We start from the raw sequence: 16,793 nt of genomic DNA on the forward strand, positions 1-16,793 counted from the left end.
ATTTGCAAATAATGGTGGAAAATAAGTATTTGGTCACCTACAAACAAGCAAGATTGCTGGCTCTCACAGACCTGTAACTTCTTCTTTAAGAGGCTCCTAAAGGTTCCCCTCCAATCTTGCTTGCCTGTCCACAATCTCAAACAGTCACACTCAAAACTCCACTATGGCCAAGACCAAAGAGCTGTCAAAGGACACCAGAAACAAAATTGTAGACCTGCACCAGGCTAGGAAGACTGAATCTGCAATAGGTAAGCAGCTTGGTTGGAAGAAATCAACTGTTGGAGCAATTATTAGGAAATGGAAGACATACAAGACCACTGATAATCTCCCTCGATCTGGGGCTCCACGCAAGATCTCACCCCGTGGGGTCAAAATGATCACAAGAACGGTGAGCAAAAATCCCAGAACCACACGGGGGGACTGAATGACCTGCAGAGAGCTGGGACCAAAGTAACAAACCCAACCATCAGTAACACACTACGCCGCCAGGGACTCAAATCTTGCAGTGCCAGACGTGTCCCCCTGCTTAAGCCAGTACATGTCCAGGCCCGTCTGAAATTTGCTAGAGAGCATTTGGATGATCCAGAAGAAGATTGGGAGAATGTCATATGGTCAGATGAAACCAAAATAGAACGTTTTGGTAAAAACTCGACTTGTCGTGTTTGGAGGACAAAGAATGCTGAGTTGCATCCAAAGAACACCATACCTACTGTGAAGCATGGGGGTGGAAATATCATGCTTTGGGGCTGTTTTTCTGCAAAGGGACCAGGACGACTGATCCGTGTAAAGGAAAGAATGAATGTGGCCATGTATCATGAGATTTTGAGTGAAAACCTCCTTCCATCAGCAAGGGCATTGAAGATGAAACGTGGCTGGGTCTTTCAGCATGACAATGATCCCAAACACACCGCCCGGGCAACGAAGGAGTGGCTTCGTAAGAAGCATTTCAAGGTACTGGAGTGGCCTAGCCAGTCTCCAGATCTCAACACCATAGAAAATCTTTGGAGGGAGTTGAAAGTCCGTCTTGCCCAGCAACAGCCACAAAACATCACTGCTCTAGAGGAGACCTGCATGGAGGAATGGGCCAAAATACCAGCAACAGTGTGTGAAAACCTTGTGAAGACTTACAGAAAACATTTGACCTCTAAACTTTTGTCATTGACCAAAGACTGATTTTCCACCATAATTTGCGAATAAATTCTACAATGTTATTTTTTTTTCTCATTTTGTCTGTCATAGTTGAAGTGTACCTATGATGAAAATTACAGGCCTCTCTCATCTTTTTAAGTGGGAGACCTTTTTTGCCCCACTGTATATGAACGCAGCTGCTACATCATTAATGTCGTTAGATGCAGCATGTCATAGCGCACTGCGCTTTAGTTCAGGCTAAGATTTTAGCACTCATCATTGCATTCTCTAACAGAAAGTTGGTTGGCCCACTTTGATGTCACGTAGGTTGAGACGTTGCGGTTTTAATTTATAAAGCCCTTTTGCAAAAAGTCTCACTGTACCAAACATCATTACTAAACTTTAAACAAGCTAGCACACCCGGTCTCAGGGATGGCTCACTGGAAATTATTTTGGTGTCTACTGAGTTAGGAAAATCATATTTTAGTTGTTTTTATTCCTTATTTGTGGAACAATCTTCAAAATGTTCTTAAACGTGATATTTTGGTGCCTCTAGGCCAATTCAGATTGACCTTTTACTGACGGAATATCTGTTTCTAATGACCGTGTTTTTCTTTTTGATTACATTTTGTATTTTGATTGGTGTATTTTCTATAATTTATGTATTTCAGGACTCATCTGTAAAAGAGACTTCAGTCTCCGTATGACTCCTTGATAAGAAGTCTATGAGCTAGTCTACTGTACACAGACGACTATGAGGTAGTCTACTGTACACAGACGACTATGAGCTAGTCTACTGTACACAGAAGACTATGAGCTAGTCTACTGTACACAGAAGACTGAGCTAGTCTACTGTACACAGAAGACTGAGCTAGTCTACTGTACACAGAAGACTGAGCTAGTCTACTGTACACAGAAGACTGAGCTAGTCTACTGTACACAGAAGACTATGAGCTAGTCTACTGTACACAGAAGACTGAGCTAGTCTACTGTACACAGAAGACTATGAGCTAATCTACTGTACACAGAAGTCTATGAGCTAGTCTACTGTACACAATGGCACGTTGTGTTAGCTAATCCAAGTTTATCATTTTTAAAAGGCTAACTGATCATTAGAAAACCCTTGCAACCCCAGCCCTCCAGCCAGCTGTCCTCCACGGGCCTGTCTGTATGTCCCCTGAAACCCCCCTTGAGAAGCCTGTCTGTAGAACCGGGCCGGTCACGAACCCACAGAAACAGGATGAGGAGAGAGAGAAAGGTGGGGGAGGATAGCGAGAGGAGTGGGGAGAGAGATTTACTGTTAGATACTCTGGGATTTTAAAAGCTCCTTGTGTCTGAGGATAAATCACAGGTACTACCATGAGAGTTAGACTGTGATAAACAGGCACTCAACACACATGCTGCTGGAGAGGAAGGACAGAGAGAGTGGGGGGGGGACGACGACAGCGAGAGGAGTGGGGAGAGAGATTTACTGTTAGATACTCAGGGTTTTTAAAAGCTCCTTGTGTCTGAGGATAAATCACAGGTCCTACCATGAGAGTTAGACTGTGATAAACAGGCACTCAACACACATGCTGCTGGAGAGGGAGGACAGAGAGAGTGGGGGGGGGGGGGGGGGGGGGGGCATTTGTAATTCTGCACAAATGTCAGAATTACAAATCAAAGAGAGACATAGTCAGAAGGAAATGAGCAGGGACGTTTTTGTGTGGATAACTCAGAAATAAAGAATAAGAAACATGGCTGTAGCCATCCCCAGATCCACAGCTGAAAGTCATATTGAGCTCGGAGTTTCCCTTTTGATCTTCCTCTCTGTCTCTGAGCCTTTGACAGGGACGTCCCCGGGGCCCAGAGCTGCTGGGAGAGGTCTGCCTGCACCTCACAGCGCTAGCTCCAACACACAGACACTAAGAAAACAGAGGCCATCAAGACCTGTGCTCCATATCTAATGATCAGCAAGCTGGACCTATTTATTCTTACTTAACATTCTTTCTTAAAACAGATAGATAGAAATGGGGGGAGTGGAGTATATATTCCAGGGCTCAGTCCTCTCTGCGGTGCTAGGGTATCGTGTGTTGCTTTTGGCAGCCGGTGCATCTCTCACCTGACTGACAGGGATATGGTTACCAAGGAAGGGAGAAACAGGGATAAAGGGAGAGACAGTGAAAGACAGAGCATGAACCACAAAACCTCTTACACAGAGAGAGAAATACAGAAACAGAAAGAGTAACTGTACTATATCCCTTACACATTGGAAAGGCAAGACAGACTCAACAGTGAGAGACTAATGACAGTTTGCTGCTGCTCCACACTTCACACAGCAGGAGGAAATGATGTACACACAGAGGAACGACAACAGGACGGGAGAGGTGGGAGGAGGAGAGAAGAGAGAAAATGAGAGGCCTCGGTAGAGTAGAAATGGAGAAGGTGCAGGATCAGGAAGTATATGGCTTACATTTGAGTCCTGACAAGAAACATTGGTGTTGGTTACTTGCTGGGTTCCAAGGAAATCCAAAATATGTCTTCCCTGTAACTCACAGTGTTGAGATTGCCTGCAATGACAAGCTCAGTCCGATGATGTTGTGACACACCGTCCCAGACCATGAGGGACCCTCCACCTCCGAATCGATCCCGCTCCAGAGTACAGGCCTCGGTGTAACGCTCATTCCTTCAACGATAAATGCGAATCCGACCATCACCCCTGGTGAGACAAAACCGCGACTCGTCAGTGAAGAGCACTTTTTGCCAGTCCTGTCTGGTCCAGAGACGTTGGGTTTGTGCCCATAGGCGACGTTGTAGCTGGTGATGTCTGGTGAGGCCTGCAAGCCCTCAGTCCAGCCTCTCTCAGCCTATTGCGGACAGTCTGAGCACTGATGGAGGGACTGTGCATTCCTGGTGTAACTCGGCAGTAGAAAAGCCTCTTTAGTGCCCTAATTTTTCATAACTGCGATTTAATTGCCTACCGTCTGTAAGCTGTTAGTGTCTTAATGACCGTTCCACAGGTGCCTGTTCTTTAATTGTTTATGGTTCATTGAACAAGCATTGGAAACAGTGTTTAAACCCTTTACAATGAAGATCTGTGAAGTTATTTGGATTTTTACTTATCTTTGAAAGACAGGATTTATTTTTTTTGTTGAGTTTATAACAGAAAACATTGTTCACACGTACTCACACACAGCTCTCCTCTGAACATACTTATCCTGTACACTAAGCTTTAAACACACACATACACTCTCTCAAGCCCTGTTCCTTACATACAGACACTGACACACTCCCTGGGAGCGTGCACCTACCTGCCTCACATTTGGGTCCTGTGAGTCAGACATGTGAAGCTTCTGTTGCTGAGGAGCCGGGAGAGAGCAGAATTCCAGCCCGGTCATCAACACACTATTAGAACTTCTAAATGAAGGAAACCCAGAGGAGAAAACAGAGAGAGGAGATGGAGGGGCAGTCTGAGCCGCATGGGAGAGCGGAGTGCTAGTAGAGCTGCCACAGTGGACTCACATTGGTAAAGGCTTCACTACCACACACACACACACCTATGCACAAACACAATTTAGTTAGACACATGACCACATATTTCACTGAATCACATTGCACATACAGAACACCAGATGCCTCACTGCATATTCACATGGCCACATATTTCACTGAACCTCACTGCACATACAGAACACCAGATTCCTCACTGCATATTCACATGGCGTCATTCATTTCCAATAATATTTTTGTGTAGTTAACACTGATTGGCTGTGCATTACATAGTGAAGGACTGGACTGAGCTGTTTACCATTCACTGTTAGAGGAAATCACATTGGTGAACGTTTCTAAACACAGATTGGGATGAGGAACCAGTGGTCACCATAGCACTGTAAAAAGCAGCTATAGACAACAAACACACACCAGTCCTTTCCACATGTAATCATGGGGACTTGGTCAGTTACTAAAAAGACACTCTGACAAACAATTCATTATAATTATGCACCTTGCTTTACTACAAATTGGTAACGGATTTAAACAGATTGACTAAATCTGAGAGAGAATGCCAATGCATATAGTACATTAAACAGCCAGAGAAATATGCCTAGAAAGACCGATGCATAACTCTCTCATTCACACGCACACACACTCCCTCCATGTATGATACCTGCTCTGAGGGGATAGGTTGAGAGACAGATAGGTCAATGTTTGTACTGGCAGCCTGACCAGCATGTGAGCTCCATGGAAGTAGAAAATCCACATTGACTTGACAGGGGCTGGGTGGGTATGAGGCTATACACAGTCAACCTCCACTCTGCCCTGGTCCCGTGTGTGTCTTTAGAAGTGTGGCTGACAGGCCGCACCAAACAAAACAAGTCAGGGATATTAAAAGGAAAATGGTTGACATTTCAGACCCAAGCATGATAGTTTTACAAGGGGTAGGGGGTTATTGGATTTAAATGGGGCACAGTGAGGGTCTGTCTGACTGGATTGGACAGCTGGGTGAGTAACTGTCCTCCTGAAGTCAAATGCCCTCGCACCTCCACACTACGATGTTCACAGGTCCACTGAAGTTGAGGGCTGCATTTATCCGTGGGACCGGACGATTCAGGGGGGTCTGAATTTTTCATGCTGCGGGCGGGAGCTGACGATTCCTCCTCCTACGTCTGAAAAGTGTTGGTCATCTAGTCGCAGCTGTGAATGCAAACACAGGCAGCGACAAGGTCTTGTGATTATAAATCAACCTCCTGGCAGTTATTTCCTGTCATAAAACAAACATCAAACATATTCTGAACAGTGTTGATGAGGCTGGTGTAACGGCACTTATCAAATCAAATGTATTTATCAAGCCCTTCTTCCATCAGCTGATATGTCAAAGTGCTGTACAGAAACCCAGTTTAAAACTCCAAACAGCAAGCAATGCAGGTGTAGAAGCACGGGGCCATACATACCGTATGGCACCTTTACAACAGTGCTGCACTGGCAGGAGCTAACAGCATTCTACAGTTTATCTTCTACAAATTGGATTTTAAACCTAAACACATTGCTAACCTTTTGTAATGTTTGTATCCAATTCCAACGTTGTGGCTGTGGAATTTGACCGTGGCAGTGTTATCTAGTGAAAACCATCACAGATCAATGGGGGGAAAGGTATTTTAAAAGGTTTTACTGACATCCTCAATCAGAGACCAAACATTTCTCCTTCCAGATTGATCTACAGACAATAAAAAGTACATAGCTAGTGAAGATCAGGGCTGCCATCTAGTGGACATAATCTGTTTATAACAGAATAACCAAAAGTTGTTTATTCAAAGGAAACGTCCAGACACAGAATGTTACAGTGAATGGGGGACAAAGGAAACGTCCAGACACAGAATGTTACAGTGAATGGGGACAAAGGAAACGTCCAGACACAGAATGTTACAGTGAACGGGGGACAAAGGAAACAAAAAGGTGTGTGTGGGGTTACACTCTGCTGGATAGTCCACACAGGGTAGAATACCCACGCATTGTGAAAAACAACAAGTCTTCAGTGGCACAGTAAGATTATGTCAGAGTTTAATATGTTCAGAATTAACTGTTCTAGGGTCATTTCCCACTAGAATGTTCTACATTGTAAGAAATGCATGAGTTTCAGATAAGGCGTCAACTCAAACACATATCAACAATAACCTACTTGGGCATTTTCTGATGTACTGTCAAAGACAAGCAATTCCCAAAAACAAAAAAAACTCACTTGATAGGTGCTTGCCTGAACACAGAAGCACCACTAAAGTGAGGTTTTACACATTTTAGAATTCTCCTCTAAAACAATAGAATGATCCACCTAGAAAGGACAACATTGACCTCATTCTTGATTCCAATCGGACCATTCAGTTCAGATGGCCAAGTGCTCATTCATGTGTAGACTGACAGAGGTTACAGACAGAGAGCCAGGGAGGGAAAAGCATGGTCAGAACTGTCACTGGTTGGCCTATGGAGAGTGACACCCCAGAATCTAGAGCCTTGGAGGACAGAGTTGTTTTTCCTTAGTGGTAAAACTCCCATTCAAGGCAACACACTGGAAAGAAATGAGACAAAGAAGTCCTCGCTCTTCTTTTAAAATGAGGTTTCAGTCCTGTTTCCGCCACTGACCCAGGAACCTGGATAATCTTCTGAGCATGTTCAGTCCAGTGTGACCCCATCAGGCAGTTCCACTACGACAGGATCACAATCGTCAGGATCAACCTCAAAGTCCCAGCGGAACTTCTTGGTCAAGTGGGCCTTGAACTTCTCTGCCCGCTTCCGCAGGGTGCCGTCCACCCCCGGCCCACTGGCAAACTGGAAGAAGTCCTGGAGGAGAGCAGGGAAATGGAGAGCAAGTTAGAGGCGCGAGACACCATAAGGAATGTAGGCCATACTCAGTAGATCACCTGCTGGGTGCGGACGAACGAAGACGATTCAACATGTAGAATCAATGGGAAATTAATAGAAAATGGCAGACAATGTTTTGTGGCCAGATGCGATAGGACCAATGATGTGTATAACCCCTAGATGACTGACTGTTTTGAAGCTACAGCACGCAGACATTTTTTCACTAGATTCAGCCAAGGGCTGAATTTTGATGGAGGGAACAGGGGGCGGAAAAGTATTAAGTAGTGTTTCTTCATCGTTAGTAATGTAGTCCCTTGTGAATCTGGTGACGCAATTAATCGTTTCCCGACCTGAGAAATTTGCCATTTAAGTCGCTTTCATTATTTACCATAAATGTGTGTGAAAGTACCAAGTTAAGCCAACTAGATAGCGCTGTTCCTGACAACTTTATCAATTTGGCTGGTCTCATGGAATTGTTTTAAGAAAGTCTTAAGGATAAGTCAGCTATTTGATTTTGAATTTTAAAATCCCTTGAAGTACAGCCCCAGTCAAGAGTTGACACACCTTCATTTGAGGGTTTTAATTTATTATCTACATTGTAGAATAATAGCGAAGACATCAAAACTATGAATTAACACATATCGAATAATGTAGTAACCAAAAAGTGTTTAACAATTCAAAATGTATTTTATATTTGAGATTCTTCAAAGTAGCCACCCTTGCATTCTCTCAACCAGCTTCACCTTTAATACTTTACTAACAGTCTTGAAGGAGTTCACACATTTTTTATGATTAATGTTGTGGCCTTACTGATCTTCGCCCCAAAAAACGCATTGAAAACATATTCACTACATGAAACAGATAGTCCCCCCCGTAAAAAAAAATCTGAAGGAAGGTTGTTTCACAATTGTCTGTCCAAACATGTATTTAACACTTTATTTTTCAGTACTAAACAGTCTCCAAATGTATACTTCCATTAATTTTTCAATTGGTAACGGGGGACATTCAGGCGAGTCTTGAGGCATGTGGGCGTCCTAGACATGTACAGTTGAAGTCAGAAGTTTACATACACCTTGGCCAAATACATTTAAACTCAGTTTGTCACAATTCCTGACATAAAATCCTAGTAAAAATTCCCCGTCTAGGTCAGTTAGGATTACCACTTTAGTTTAAGAATGTGATATGTCAGAATAATAGTAGAGAATTTCAGTTTTTATTTCTTTCATCACATTCCCAGTCGGTCAGAAGTTTACAAACACTCAATTAGTATTTGGTAGCATTGCTTTTAAATGGTTTAACTTGGGTCAAACGTTTCAGGTAGCCTTCCACAAGCTTAACACAATAAGTTGAATTTTGGTCCATTCCTCCTGACAGAGCTGGTGTAACTGAGTCAGGTTTGTAGGCCTCCTTGCTCACAGGCTTTTCAGTTCTGCCTACACATTTTCTATAGGATTGCGGTCAGGGCTTTGTGATGGCCAATCCAATACCTTGACTTTGTTGTCCTTAAGCCATTTTGCCACAACTTTGAAAGTATGCTTGGGGTCATTGTCCATTTGGAAGACCCATTTGCGACCAAGCTTTAACTTCCTGACCGATGTCTTGATGTTGCTTCAATATATCCACCTAATGATGCCATCTATTTTGTGAAGTGCACCAGTCCCTCCTGCAGCAAAGCACCACCACAACATGAGGCTGCCACCCCCGTGTTTCACGGTTGGGATGGTGTTCTTCAGCTTGCAAGCCTCCCCCTTCCCCTCCAAACATAACGATGGTCATTATGGCCAAACAGTTCTATTTTTGTTTAATCAGACCAGAGGACATTTCTCCAAAAAGTATGATTTTCCCCCCCATGTGCAGTTGCAAACCGTAGTCTGTTTATTTATGGCGGTTTTGGAGCCATGGTTGATGATACTACTAGATATTATCTAGCATGTCATGCGTTGCATATAATCTGACTGAGCATACAAGCATATAAGTAAGTATCTGACTGAGTGGTGGTAGGCAGAAGCAAACGCGTAAACATTCATTAAAACAGCACTTTAGTGTGTTTTGTCAGCAGCTCTTCGTTCTGCGTCAAGCATTGTGCTGTTTATGACTTCAAGCCTATCAACTCCCGAGATGTGGCTGGTGTAACCGATGTGAAATGGCTGGCTAGTTAGCGCGCGCTAATAGCGTTTCAAACGTCACTCGCTCAGAGCCTTCTAGTAGTTCTTCCCCTTGCTCTGCATGGGTAACGCTGCTTCGATGGTGGCTGTTGTCGTTGTGTTGCTGGTTTGAGCCCAGGGAGGAGCGAGGAGAGGGACGGAAGCTATACTGTTACACTGGCAATACGAAAGTGCCTATAAGAACATCCAATAGTCAAAGGTTAATGAAATACAAATGGTATAGAGGGAATTAGTCCTATAATTCCTATAATGACTACAACCTAAAACAACTTACCTGGGAATATTGAAGACTCATGTTAAAAGGGACCACCAGCTTTCATATGTTCTCAAGTTCTGAGCAAGGAACTGAAACGTTAGCTTTCTTACATAGCACATATTGCACTTTCACTTTATTCTCCAACACTTTGTTTTTGCATTATTTAAACCAAATTGAACATGTTTCATTATTTACTTGAGGCTAAATTTATTTTTTTTGGTCCTCTAATAATCAGTATCGGTGTTGAAAAATCATAATCGGTCGACCTCTAGTTTGGACACCAATGACGATTTTGTGAGAAGACCGATTTACAGAATGTCTTATGGTCTGACTAACACAACAGCAAATCACTGCAGATGAAGAAGTGGGAAATGCAGTGGATTGAGATGCATCAAATACAAAAAATATATATCTCTAGCTTAAACTGACAGATTTCATGGTGATGTTTTTATTACACTAATTTAATTTCCACGGGGAGATCGACTCTCGGGGTTAAATGGATCACAACATTTTCTTTGTAACTTCGGGTAGAAAATGACCAAATTCACAGGAAATACATTAAAGGACGAAGAAGCAATATTTCAAATGCATCTTTATAATAAACTAAAAATAAAAAAAATTCTCAGGGCCCTGCTTTTCAAAGATTCATGCCAGCTCACCTGTAGCGTGGAGGTGAGGAAATTGTCCTGGGACACGATGTCGACAAAGAAGTCTGGAGGTATCTCTCCCAGCTGGTGGTAGAGCACAGCGATGAGGCCCAGGTACAGATCCCGGCGTTGACGCATGGCCTCCTCACTACGACACAGCAGGGCTAGAAGGCGCTTCCAGTGCTCAAAGCCCTCGTACACATTCCCAATGAGGAAACACACAAAAGCAAACTGCAGCTCACCTGGAAGGGGGAGGCAGGGAGCGAAGGTCAAGGGAGAGAGAGAGAGAAAGAGAGAGAAGATGCGCAATCAGTCAGACAGTTTATTATCAACTGGTAATGAACTCAAAACAATAGACATATCCAGTTTATTTTACACCTCTATATAAAGCAAAGACTGTCCTTGTCAGTTTTCCCATAAAATGTGGTTTATAGTGGTTAAGGATTGGCAGGGAGAAATATGACCAACAGCAGGGCTCTAATCATGTCAATTCAAATGTCTACACCCCAATCTCATTTGATGTTCTGCTGTCTATACAATTCTAGTCTAAGTTCCAATTCAACTGCTCCATAAATTCATATAAACTGGTCAAATATACCAAGTAGGTCTCCCTTCTCACTCACCCAGCACGTTGAGTGGCTGCTGGTGGTGATGTTTCTCTAGCAGACTGTCCAGGGCATAGCTCAGGTCCAGGCTGCACTGGGTGATCTGGGCTGGGGTGGCCCCAGGAGGGTAGGTCTGCCTGGGGATGGGGGAGAACCTCAGCTCAGTCCCCTCTCTTGGCTTCATCCTGGGAAGCCTGTCCAGGCCCTCCCTCATGCTCTGACACTCTGTGTCGTTCCTGGGCAGGTTCTGCTCGTCGCGATCCTTGGTGTGTGTGAGCTGGAGCTCTGGGATCACGTCGCTGAAGGCACACACACGCCCAGAGAGAGGCTGCAGCCTGGTGGCCAGCTCTTGGTTCACCCTGTCAGTTAGGGAGACCCATTTCCGCATCACCTCGTACGGGTAGGGCCCTAGGAAAGGGTCCAGGTCTCGTAGGACTGCCCGGACACGACCCACCTCATCTTCATTCTGAGTGGCAGAGAAGTCCAGATCCTCCTCTTTGGGGTCCCAGTGGGCCAGCAGGATCTCTCTGGGCTTTAGGGTGAGGAAGAGGCCTGTTCTCGGGCCTGTTTCACCCCCGCGGTCTGGTGCGTTAGAGGAACAGTAGTGGAGGAAGTGGAGACCTGGTGGGATCATCTTCACCCCGCGGAAGCGAGGCCCGACCTGCCAGCTCTTGTAGTCAATGCCCAGCTCAGTGCCCTCGGGAACCCCCAGCAGTACCACGGTCGCCCCCTCCTCAAACAACCCCCGTGCCACCTCGGGATCCATGTCCACCGTTGCCATACCTGTTCCCACAGTGATAGGAATGAATCAATACAGACGTTAGCTAGCTAGTTCTTTGAACGTCATGCTTCATTATTACTAAACAAGTAAGCTACATACCATATCTGTTATACTTTATTATGCTTTGAGCTAGCAAGCTAGATAGCGAGCTCTAGTAGCCAACGTTCGATAGCTAGCGTTAACTAAACAAGCCAAATATTCTGAATTGAACTCCATTGATAACGTTAGCTGCTTAACACTTGCCCAAATGTACCCTGAACGTGCAAATAAGGTTAACATACTCAACTAAAACACTACAGTCGTGTTTCGAAAAACAAGAAGTTTCCAAAAAATTCACTGTACCTGAAAGTTCAGTAGTTGCGTTCACGTTACTAGTTGGTGCAACATTACTGTGCGTGCCTAAAATCTTTCCCCAATAAACAAAAACCTAGAATGAGAACAGTTCCGGAAGGTATGCAACTTCGGAAGAACTTCGTTTTATTTGAAAATATATATATAATATATATATATATATATTGCATCACACGAACATTGTACAAAACAATATACAAACATCACATATGACAAAAGACCCAACCCAAAAATTTAAATAATAATAAATAAAACCAGAAAGACACAAAGCAAGTATATTACACTATAGACAAGTTACATCTTGACAAATACTGTAGACATGTATTTGATCATTTGTATTTACACTTTTTACTGATGTTATATAATATTCTAAATCACTATTTTTTACTTCACTTTATGGATGAACATTTTTCCCAATAAAAGAAACAAATCCACAATGTACTGGCAGTCATTGTGTATGTACTGTATGTAAAATAAACAATTATATCAAACGTGGAAATGCTTACAGGTTTACTTATCTCATCAGTAATATACATGTTCATATCTGTCAAAAATATGTCACAATGCAAACGCCAAAATAATTTTCCAATTCACAAAAGCTATATTCATTTTCTATGTTACATGAACATATTTAGAAACACAGCTATTACAATGATAACATTTGTGAAGGATCTTGTAAGAGACTTCTCTTACTTTATTACTTATCAAATATTTCAAATCCAATCAAATCAAATGTATGTATATAGCCCTTCGTACATCAGCTGATATCTCAAAGTGCAAACAGAACATGGCCAAGATGTTCAAATGTTCATAAATGACCAGCATTGTCCAATAATAATAAGGCAGAACAGTTGAAACTGGAGCAGCAGCACGGCCAGGTGGACTGGGGACAGCAAGGAGTCATCATGTCAGGTAGTCCTGAGGCATGATCCTATGGCCTATATGGTCCTATATTTATGTGGATTAGTCCACACATGCTGCCATTTCACATCCAATTAAGATGCCTATTGAAAAATTGCAGCAGGGGTGAACTTCCTGTTAATAATTTCTATAGCTAAATTGTTACATTTCTCATCTAATTTGAGATGCCGTTAATTTCTACACGATCACTAATGTAATGAACATCTTGATTAATCCTTCAATTAAAGGGAAACAACTGATTTAACAGGCTGGTTAACTCTGACCTATAGCACCATAACTCTAAATCTTCTACAGTGATAGACAACTGATTTAACAGTTAACTCTGACCTATAGCACCATAATTCTAAATCATCTACAGTGATTGAAAACAGACCCCAACAAGGGAAACAACTGATTTAACAGGCTGGTTAACTCTGACCTATAGCACCATAACTCTAAATCAAGAGTCAGGAGGATGATGTGAATGTGCTCACACACACTACCCTAAGCTTCACAGGTGCAGGGTTGTTAGGATTGCCCGTGAGGAGGGAAATACAAATCCCCCCCCACACACACAGTTTAGACAGACCAGACTCTTCATTTCCTCCTAACAGGGTGAAAGCTGTATTCTCCCACACACTGAGGCTGGAAGTTTGCTTGAGTTGCCTTTTAGCCTGTGCAGGCTTGGATAAACACTCAGCCAAGCATGAAGTGTGATCTTCACCTAATAACCTACACTTCCCATACTCACTCCCTGAACCATGCCACGTGTGTATCTCTTTCCCCTGAGGGGGATGGAGAGGTTTACTCTCCTCATAGCTTGGGTTGGAGTGGTTGGATGAAGTATGGATTATAAAACACTCATCCAGGCATGAAGTGTGATCTAGGAGAGGGGTTTGTTTGTGGATTAGGCCTCAGTATAATTCTACCAGACTCACATAGTGCACAATATTTGACCAGACACCTATCTACATCTAGGAAATCAGGTAATAGGGTGTCATTTGACATTCAACCTTTGAGTGTTGCGCTGTAGGAGGTGAACTATTTGAGTGCTGCTCCATTGGACCAAGATCAGCTGCTTTAATCTGACCCTCCATCTTCCTGGAGTTAATTCTTGTGAAGAAACATCGGAGTCAGGCTTCCTCTTGCCGCATGATTAGCGTGAACAATAATGGCCAAGTGGTCAAAGTGTTACTGCAGAAGATAATGGCATTTTGGGAATGATTTGAGCGACAAAAAATGAGAGCTAATCTTCTGTATCCTATTTCTCCCTCCTCATCTCTCTTCTTTACTTCCTGCCATATGCACCTCCTCTCCCACTACATCCATCTATCATCTTTTCCTCCCTTCTCTCCACTCCACTCCACCCCAACCCTTCTATACTCATTCCCTCAGTCAGCCAAAGCAGAGGCAGAGCCAGGCTTTTGTGGGCCTCCATTGTATTGCACACACAGAGTTATCCTACATAGGGCTCCGGTGATTTTGGGGTCTGTTTACTGACCCTGGCGGTAATTGATAACAGCTTCCACATTGTTTCCTGTGTGGAACGGACTGCTGGCATCCACAATCAGCCTGGTCCCTGTGGGTACATAAGGGCACATGCTCAGGACCATGTTCTGGTCCCAGCTGACTGGACTGCTGCTTCCCTCTTTTTCTCCCTCCTTTTCTCCCCTGGGAATGCCTCAATAGAATGCACTCAATTCAATACACTCCCAATGTTTTTCATTTGCTATCTCGAACCAGTGCTCTCTCACGCTCTGTTTCACTTTCTCTCTTCCACTCTTCATCTCTTTCTCGCTATCTCACTTGCGTTCACTCTCTTGTGCTTCCTCCCTCTTTCTACCTCTATCTTGCTCTGTACTCTGTACAAGGATCTCAAAAGAAGGTTGAGTAATGTTTCATAACTTTCTTCATAGCTCTCCATCCGGTTTGTCCTGGAGGGAGAAACACATGCGAATCAGATCTTTCTTTCCCTGATTTGCCAAAGAGCATAGAGATATATCCTTATCATTCCCTCTCTCTGGCTCGATACTCCCTTTTGTTTTCGGGAGGAAACAGACAAGGGTTGAAAGGGCTCATAGTAGGAGTATGATAAAGTTGCCCCTAGACTAAGGTTAGTTTTGTGTTTAATCCTAGATCTGTGAGTTTGAGTTTATTTTTACTTTTACAGGGACAGTGCACATTAATCAATGTTTCAGCAAAAGTGCCGGTTTTAGCCAGCCTGCTAATTTTCAACCGCTGTCCCTGGGCAGGTTATTAAAAATAATTACAATACAGACAATCAATGAGCAGTGAGCACACGCAGAGCAACATAGGACAAGCAAGACATAGCATGCATACAGAGCAACATAGGACAAAAAGCAACAAGACAAGATCCATAAAAGCAACAAAGTGTTTCCACACAAGCTACAGACAACAGACAACATGGAAAGTGGCAATACACAGCTAGGGATTATGTTCACAAATCTGATTCACCTTTAGCCATGTCTTCATGCATTTTGTGAAAGTGTGATATGTGGTGCAGTTATGTGTGTCTGATGGCAGTGTATTCCAGACATGGGAAGCTCTCACAGAGAAAGCAGATTGACTAAAGGTGCTTTTCCTTAAGGGAACTATACAGTCACCTCTCATGGCAGACCTTGTGGATCTGCTGCCATATGTTTGGGTTTTCTGTTTAACAAAAATACTGAGTGGAGGGGGAGAATGGCCATTTAGGATCTTGAATACAAGACATGTGTGCACAAGATTTTACCAACTTAGGAACTCATGCTTTCTGAGGATGAACAGTGATGATGGCTATTGGGCCTCCTATCAAGCACGTTGAGAGCCTGTTTGTAGACAGACTGAATAGGTTTTAATGTTGTACAGCAAGCTTGGGCCCAACTAGTCAAGCAGTATGTTAAGTGGGGGAGTATCATAGATTTGAAGTACAGTTTTGCTACCTCTGTAGTCAAACGATTTCGTATAAGTCGTAACAATAGCTAGGTTGAATTTGGTTATTTGAATTACCTTTGTCACTCACTTTTTAAAAGAGAGGTTGGAATCAAGTATAATGCCAAGGTACTTAAAATCAGATACCACCTGGAGTTTCTCCCCTGACACATAGACATCTGGCTCAGTAGCATCTGTTGCCTTGATGACAGCTTTGTACACTCTTGGCATTCTCTCAACCAGCTTCATGAGGTAGTCACCTGGAATACATGTAAATTAACAGGTGTGCATTCTTAATTAAAAGTTAATTTGTGGAATTTATTTCCTTCTTAATCCATTTGAGCCAATCAGTTGTGTTGTGACAAGGTAGGGTTGGTAAAAGACCAAGTACATATTATGGCAAGAGAAACGACATTCCATCATTACTAAAATAAAGAAAAACCCTGGAATAAGTAGGTGTGTCCAAACTTTTGACTGTATATGCAGTGCCTTCAGAAAGTGTTCACACTCCTTGACTATTTTCATATTGTCTTACAGCCTGAAATTAAAATTCATTAAATTGCTGTGTCACACACAATACCCCATAATGTCAAAGTGGATGTTGTTTTAAATTACATATATATTTTTTACAAATGAATAATAAATGAAAAGCTGAAATGTCTTGAGTCAGTAATTATTCAACCCATTTGTCATGGTAAG

General features: G+C 43.0%; 1 protein-coding gene across 1 annotated transcript; it reads right to left on the reverse strand.

Moving 5' to 3' along the window:
• Positions 1 to 6,256: 6,256 nt before the first annotated feature.
• LOC110508395 (AAR2 splicing factor) lies at positions 6,257 to 12,383 on the reverse strand. The gene is made up of 4 exons (XM_021588900.2): positions 12,255 to 12,383; positions 11,150 to 11,914; positions 10,539 to 10,768; positions 6,257 to 7,437 (listed from the first exon to the last, which is right to left on the reverse strand). The coding sequence occupies exons 2-4, from the start codon at positions 11,910 to 11,912 to the stop codon at positions 7,270 to 7,272; spliced, it is 1,161 nt and encodes a 386-aa protein (XP_021444575.1). The 5' UTR covers positions 11,913 to 11,914; positions 12,255 to 12,383; the 3' UTR covers positions 6,257 to 7,269.
• Positions 12,384 to 16,793: the final 4,410 nt, after the last annotated feature.

The sequence above is a fragment of the Oncorhynchus mykiss genome, chromosome 28 (genome assembly GCF_013265735.2).
Source record: "Oncorhynchus mykiss isolate Arlee chromosome 28, USDA_OmykA_1.1, whole genome shotgun sequence".
Classification (NCBI taxonomy): domain Eukaryota; kingdom Metazoa; phylum Chordata; class Actinopteri; order Salmoniformes; family Salmonidae; genus Oncorhynchus; species Oncorhynchus mykiss.

Coding starts and splice junctions, on each gene's coding strand:
- LOC110508395 (XM_021588900.2), bottom strand. CDS start 11,912: ATGGCAACGGTGGACATGGATCCCGAGGTGGCACGGGGGTTGTTTGAG. Junction 10,769..11,149: donor GCAGCCACTCAACGTGCTGG/GTGAGTGAGAAG, acceptor TCCCCCTTCCAG/GTGAGCTGCAGTTTGCTTTT. Junction 7,438..10,538: donor TCCTCACCTCCACGCTACAG/GTGAGCTGGCAT, acceptor GCTCTCCTCCAG/GACTTCTTCCAGTTTGCCAG.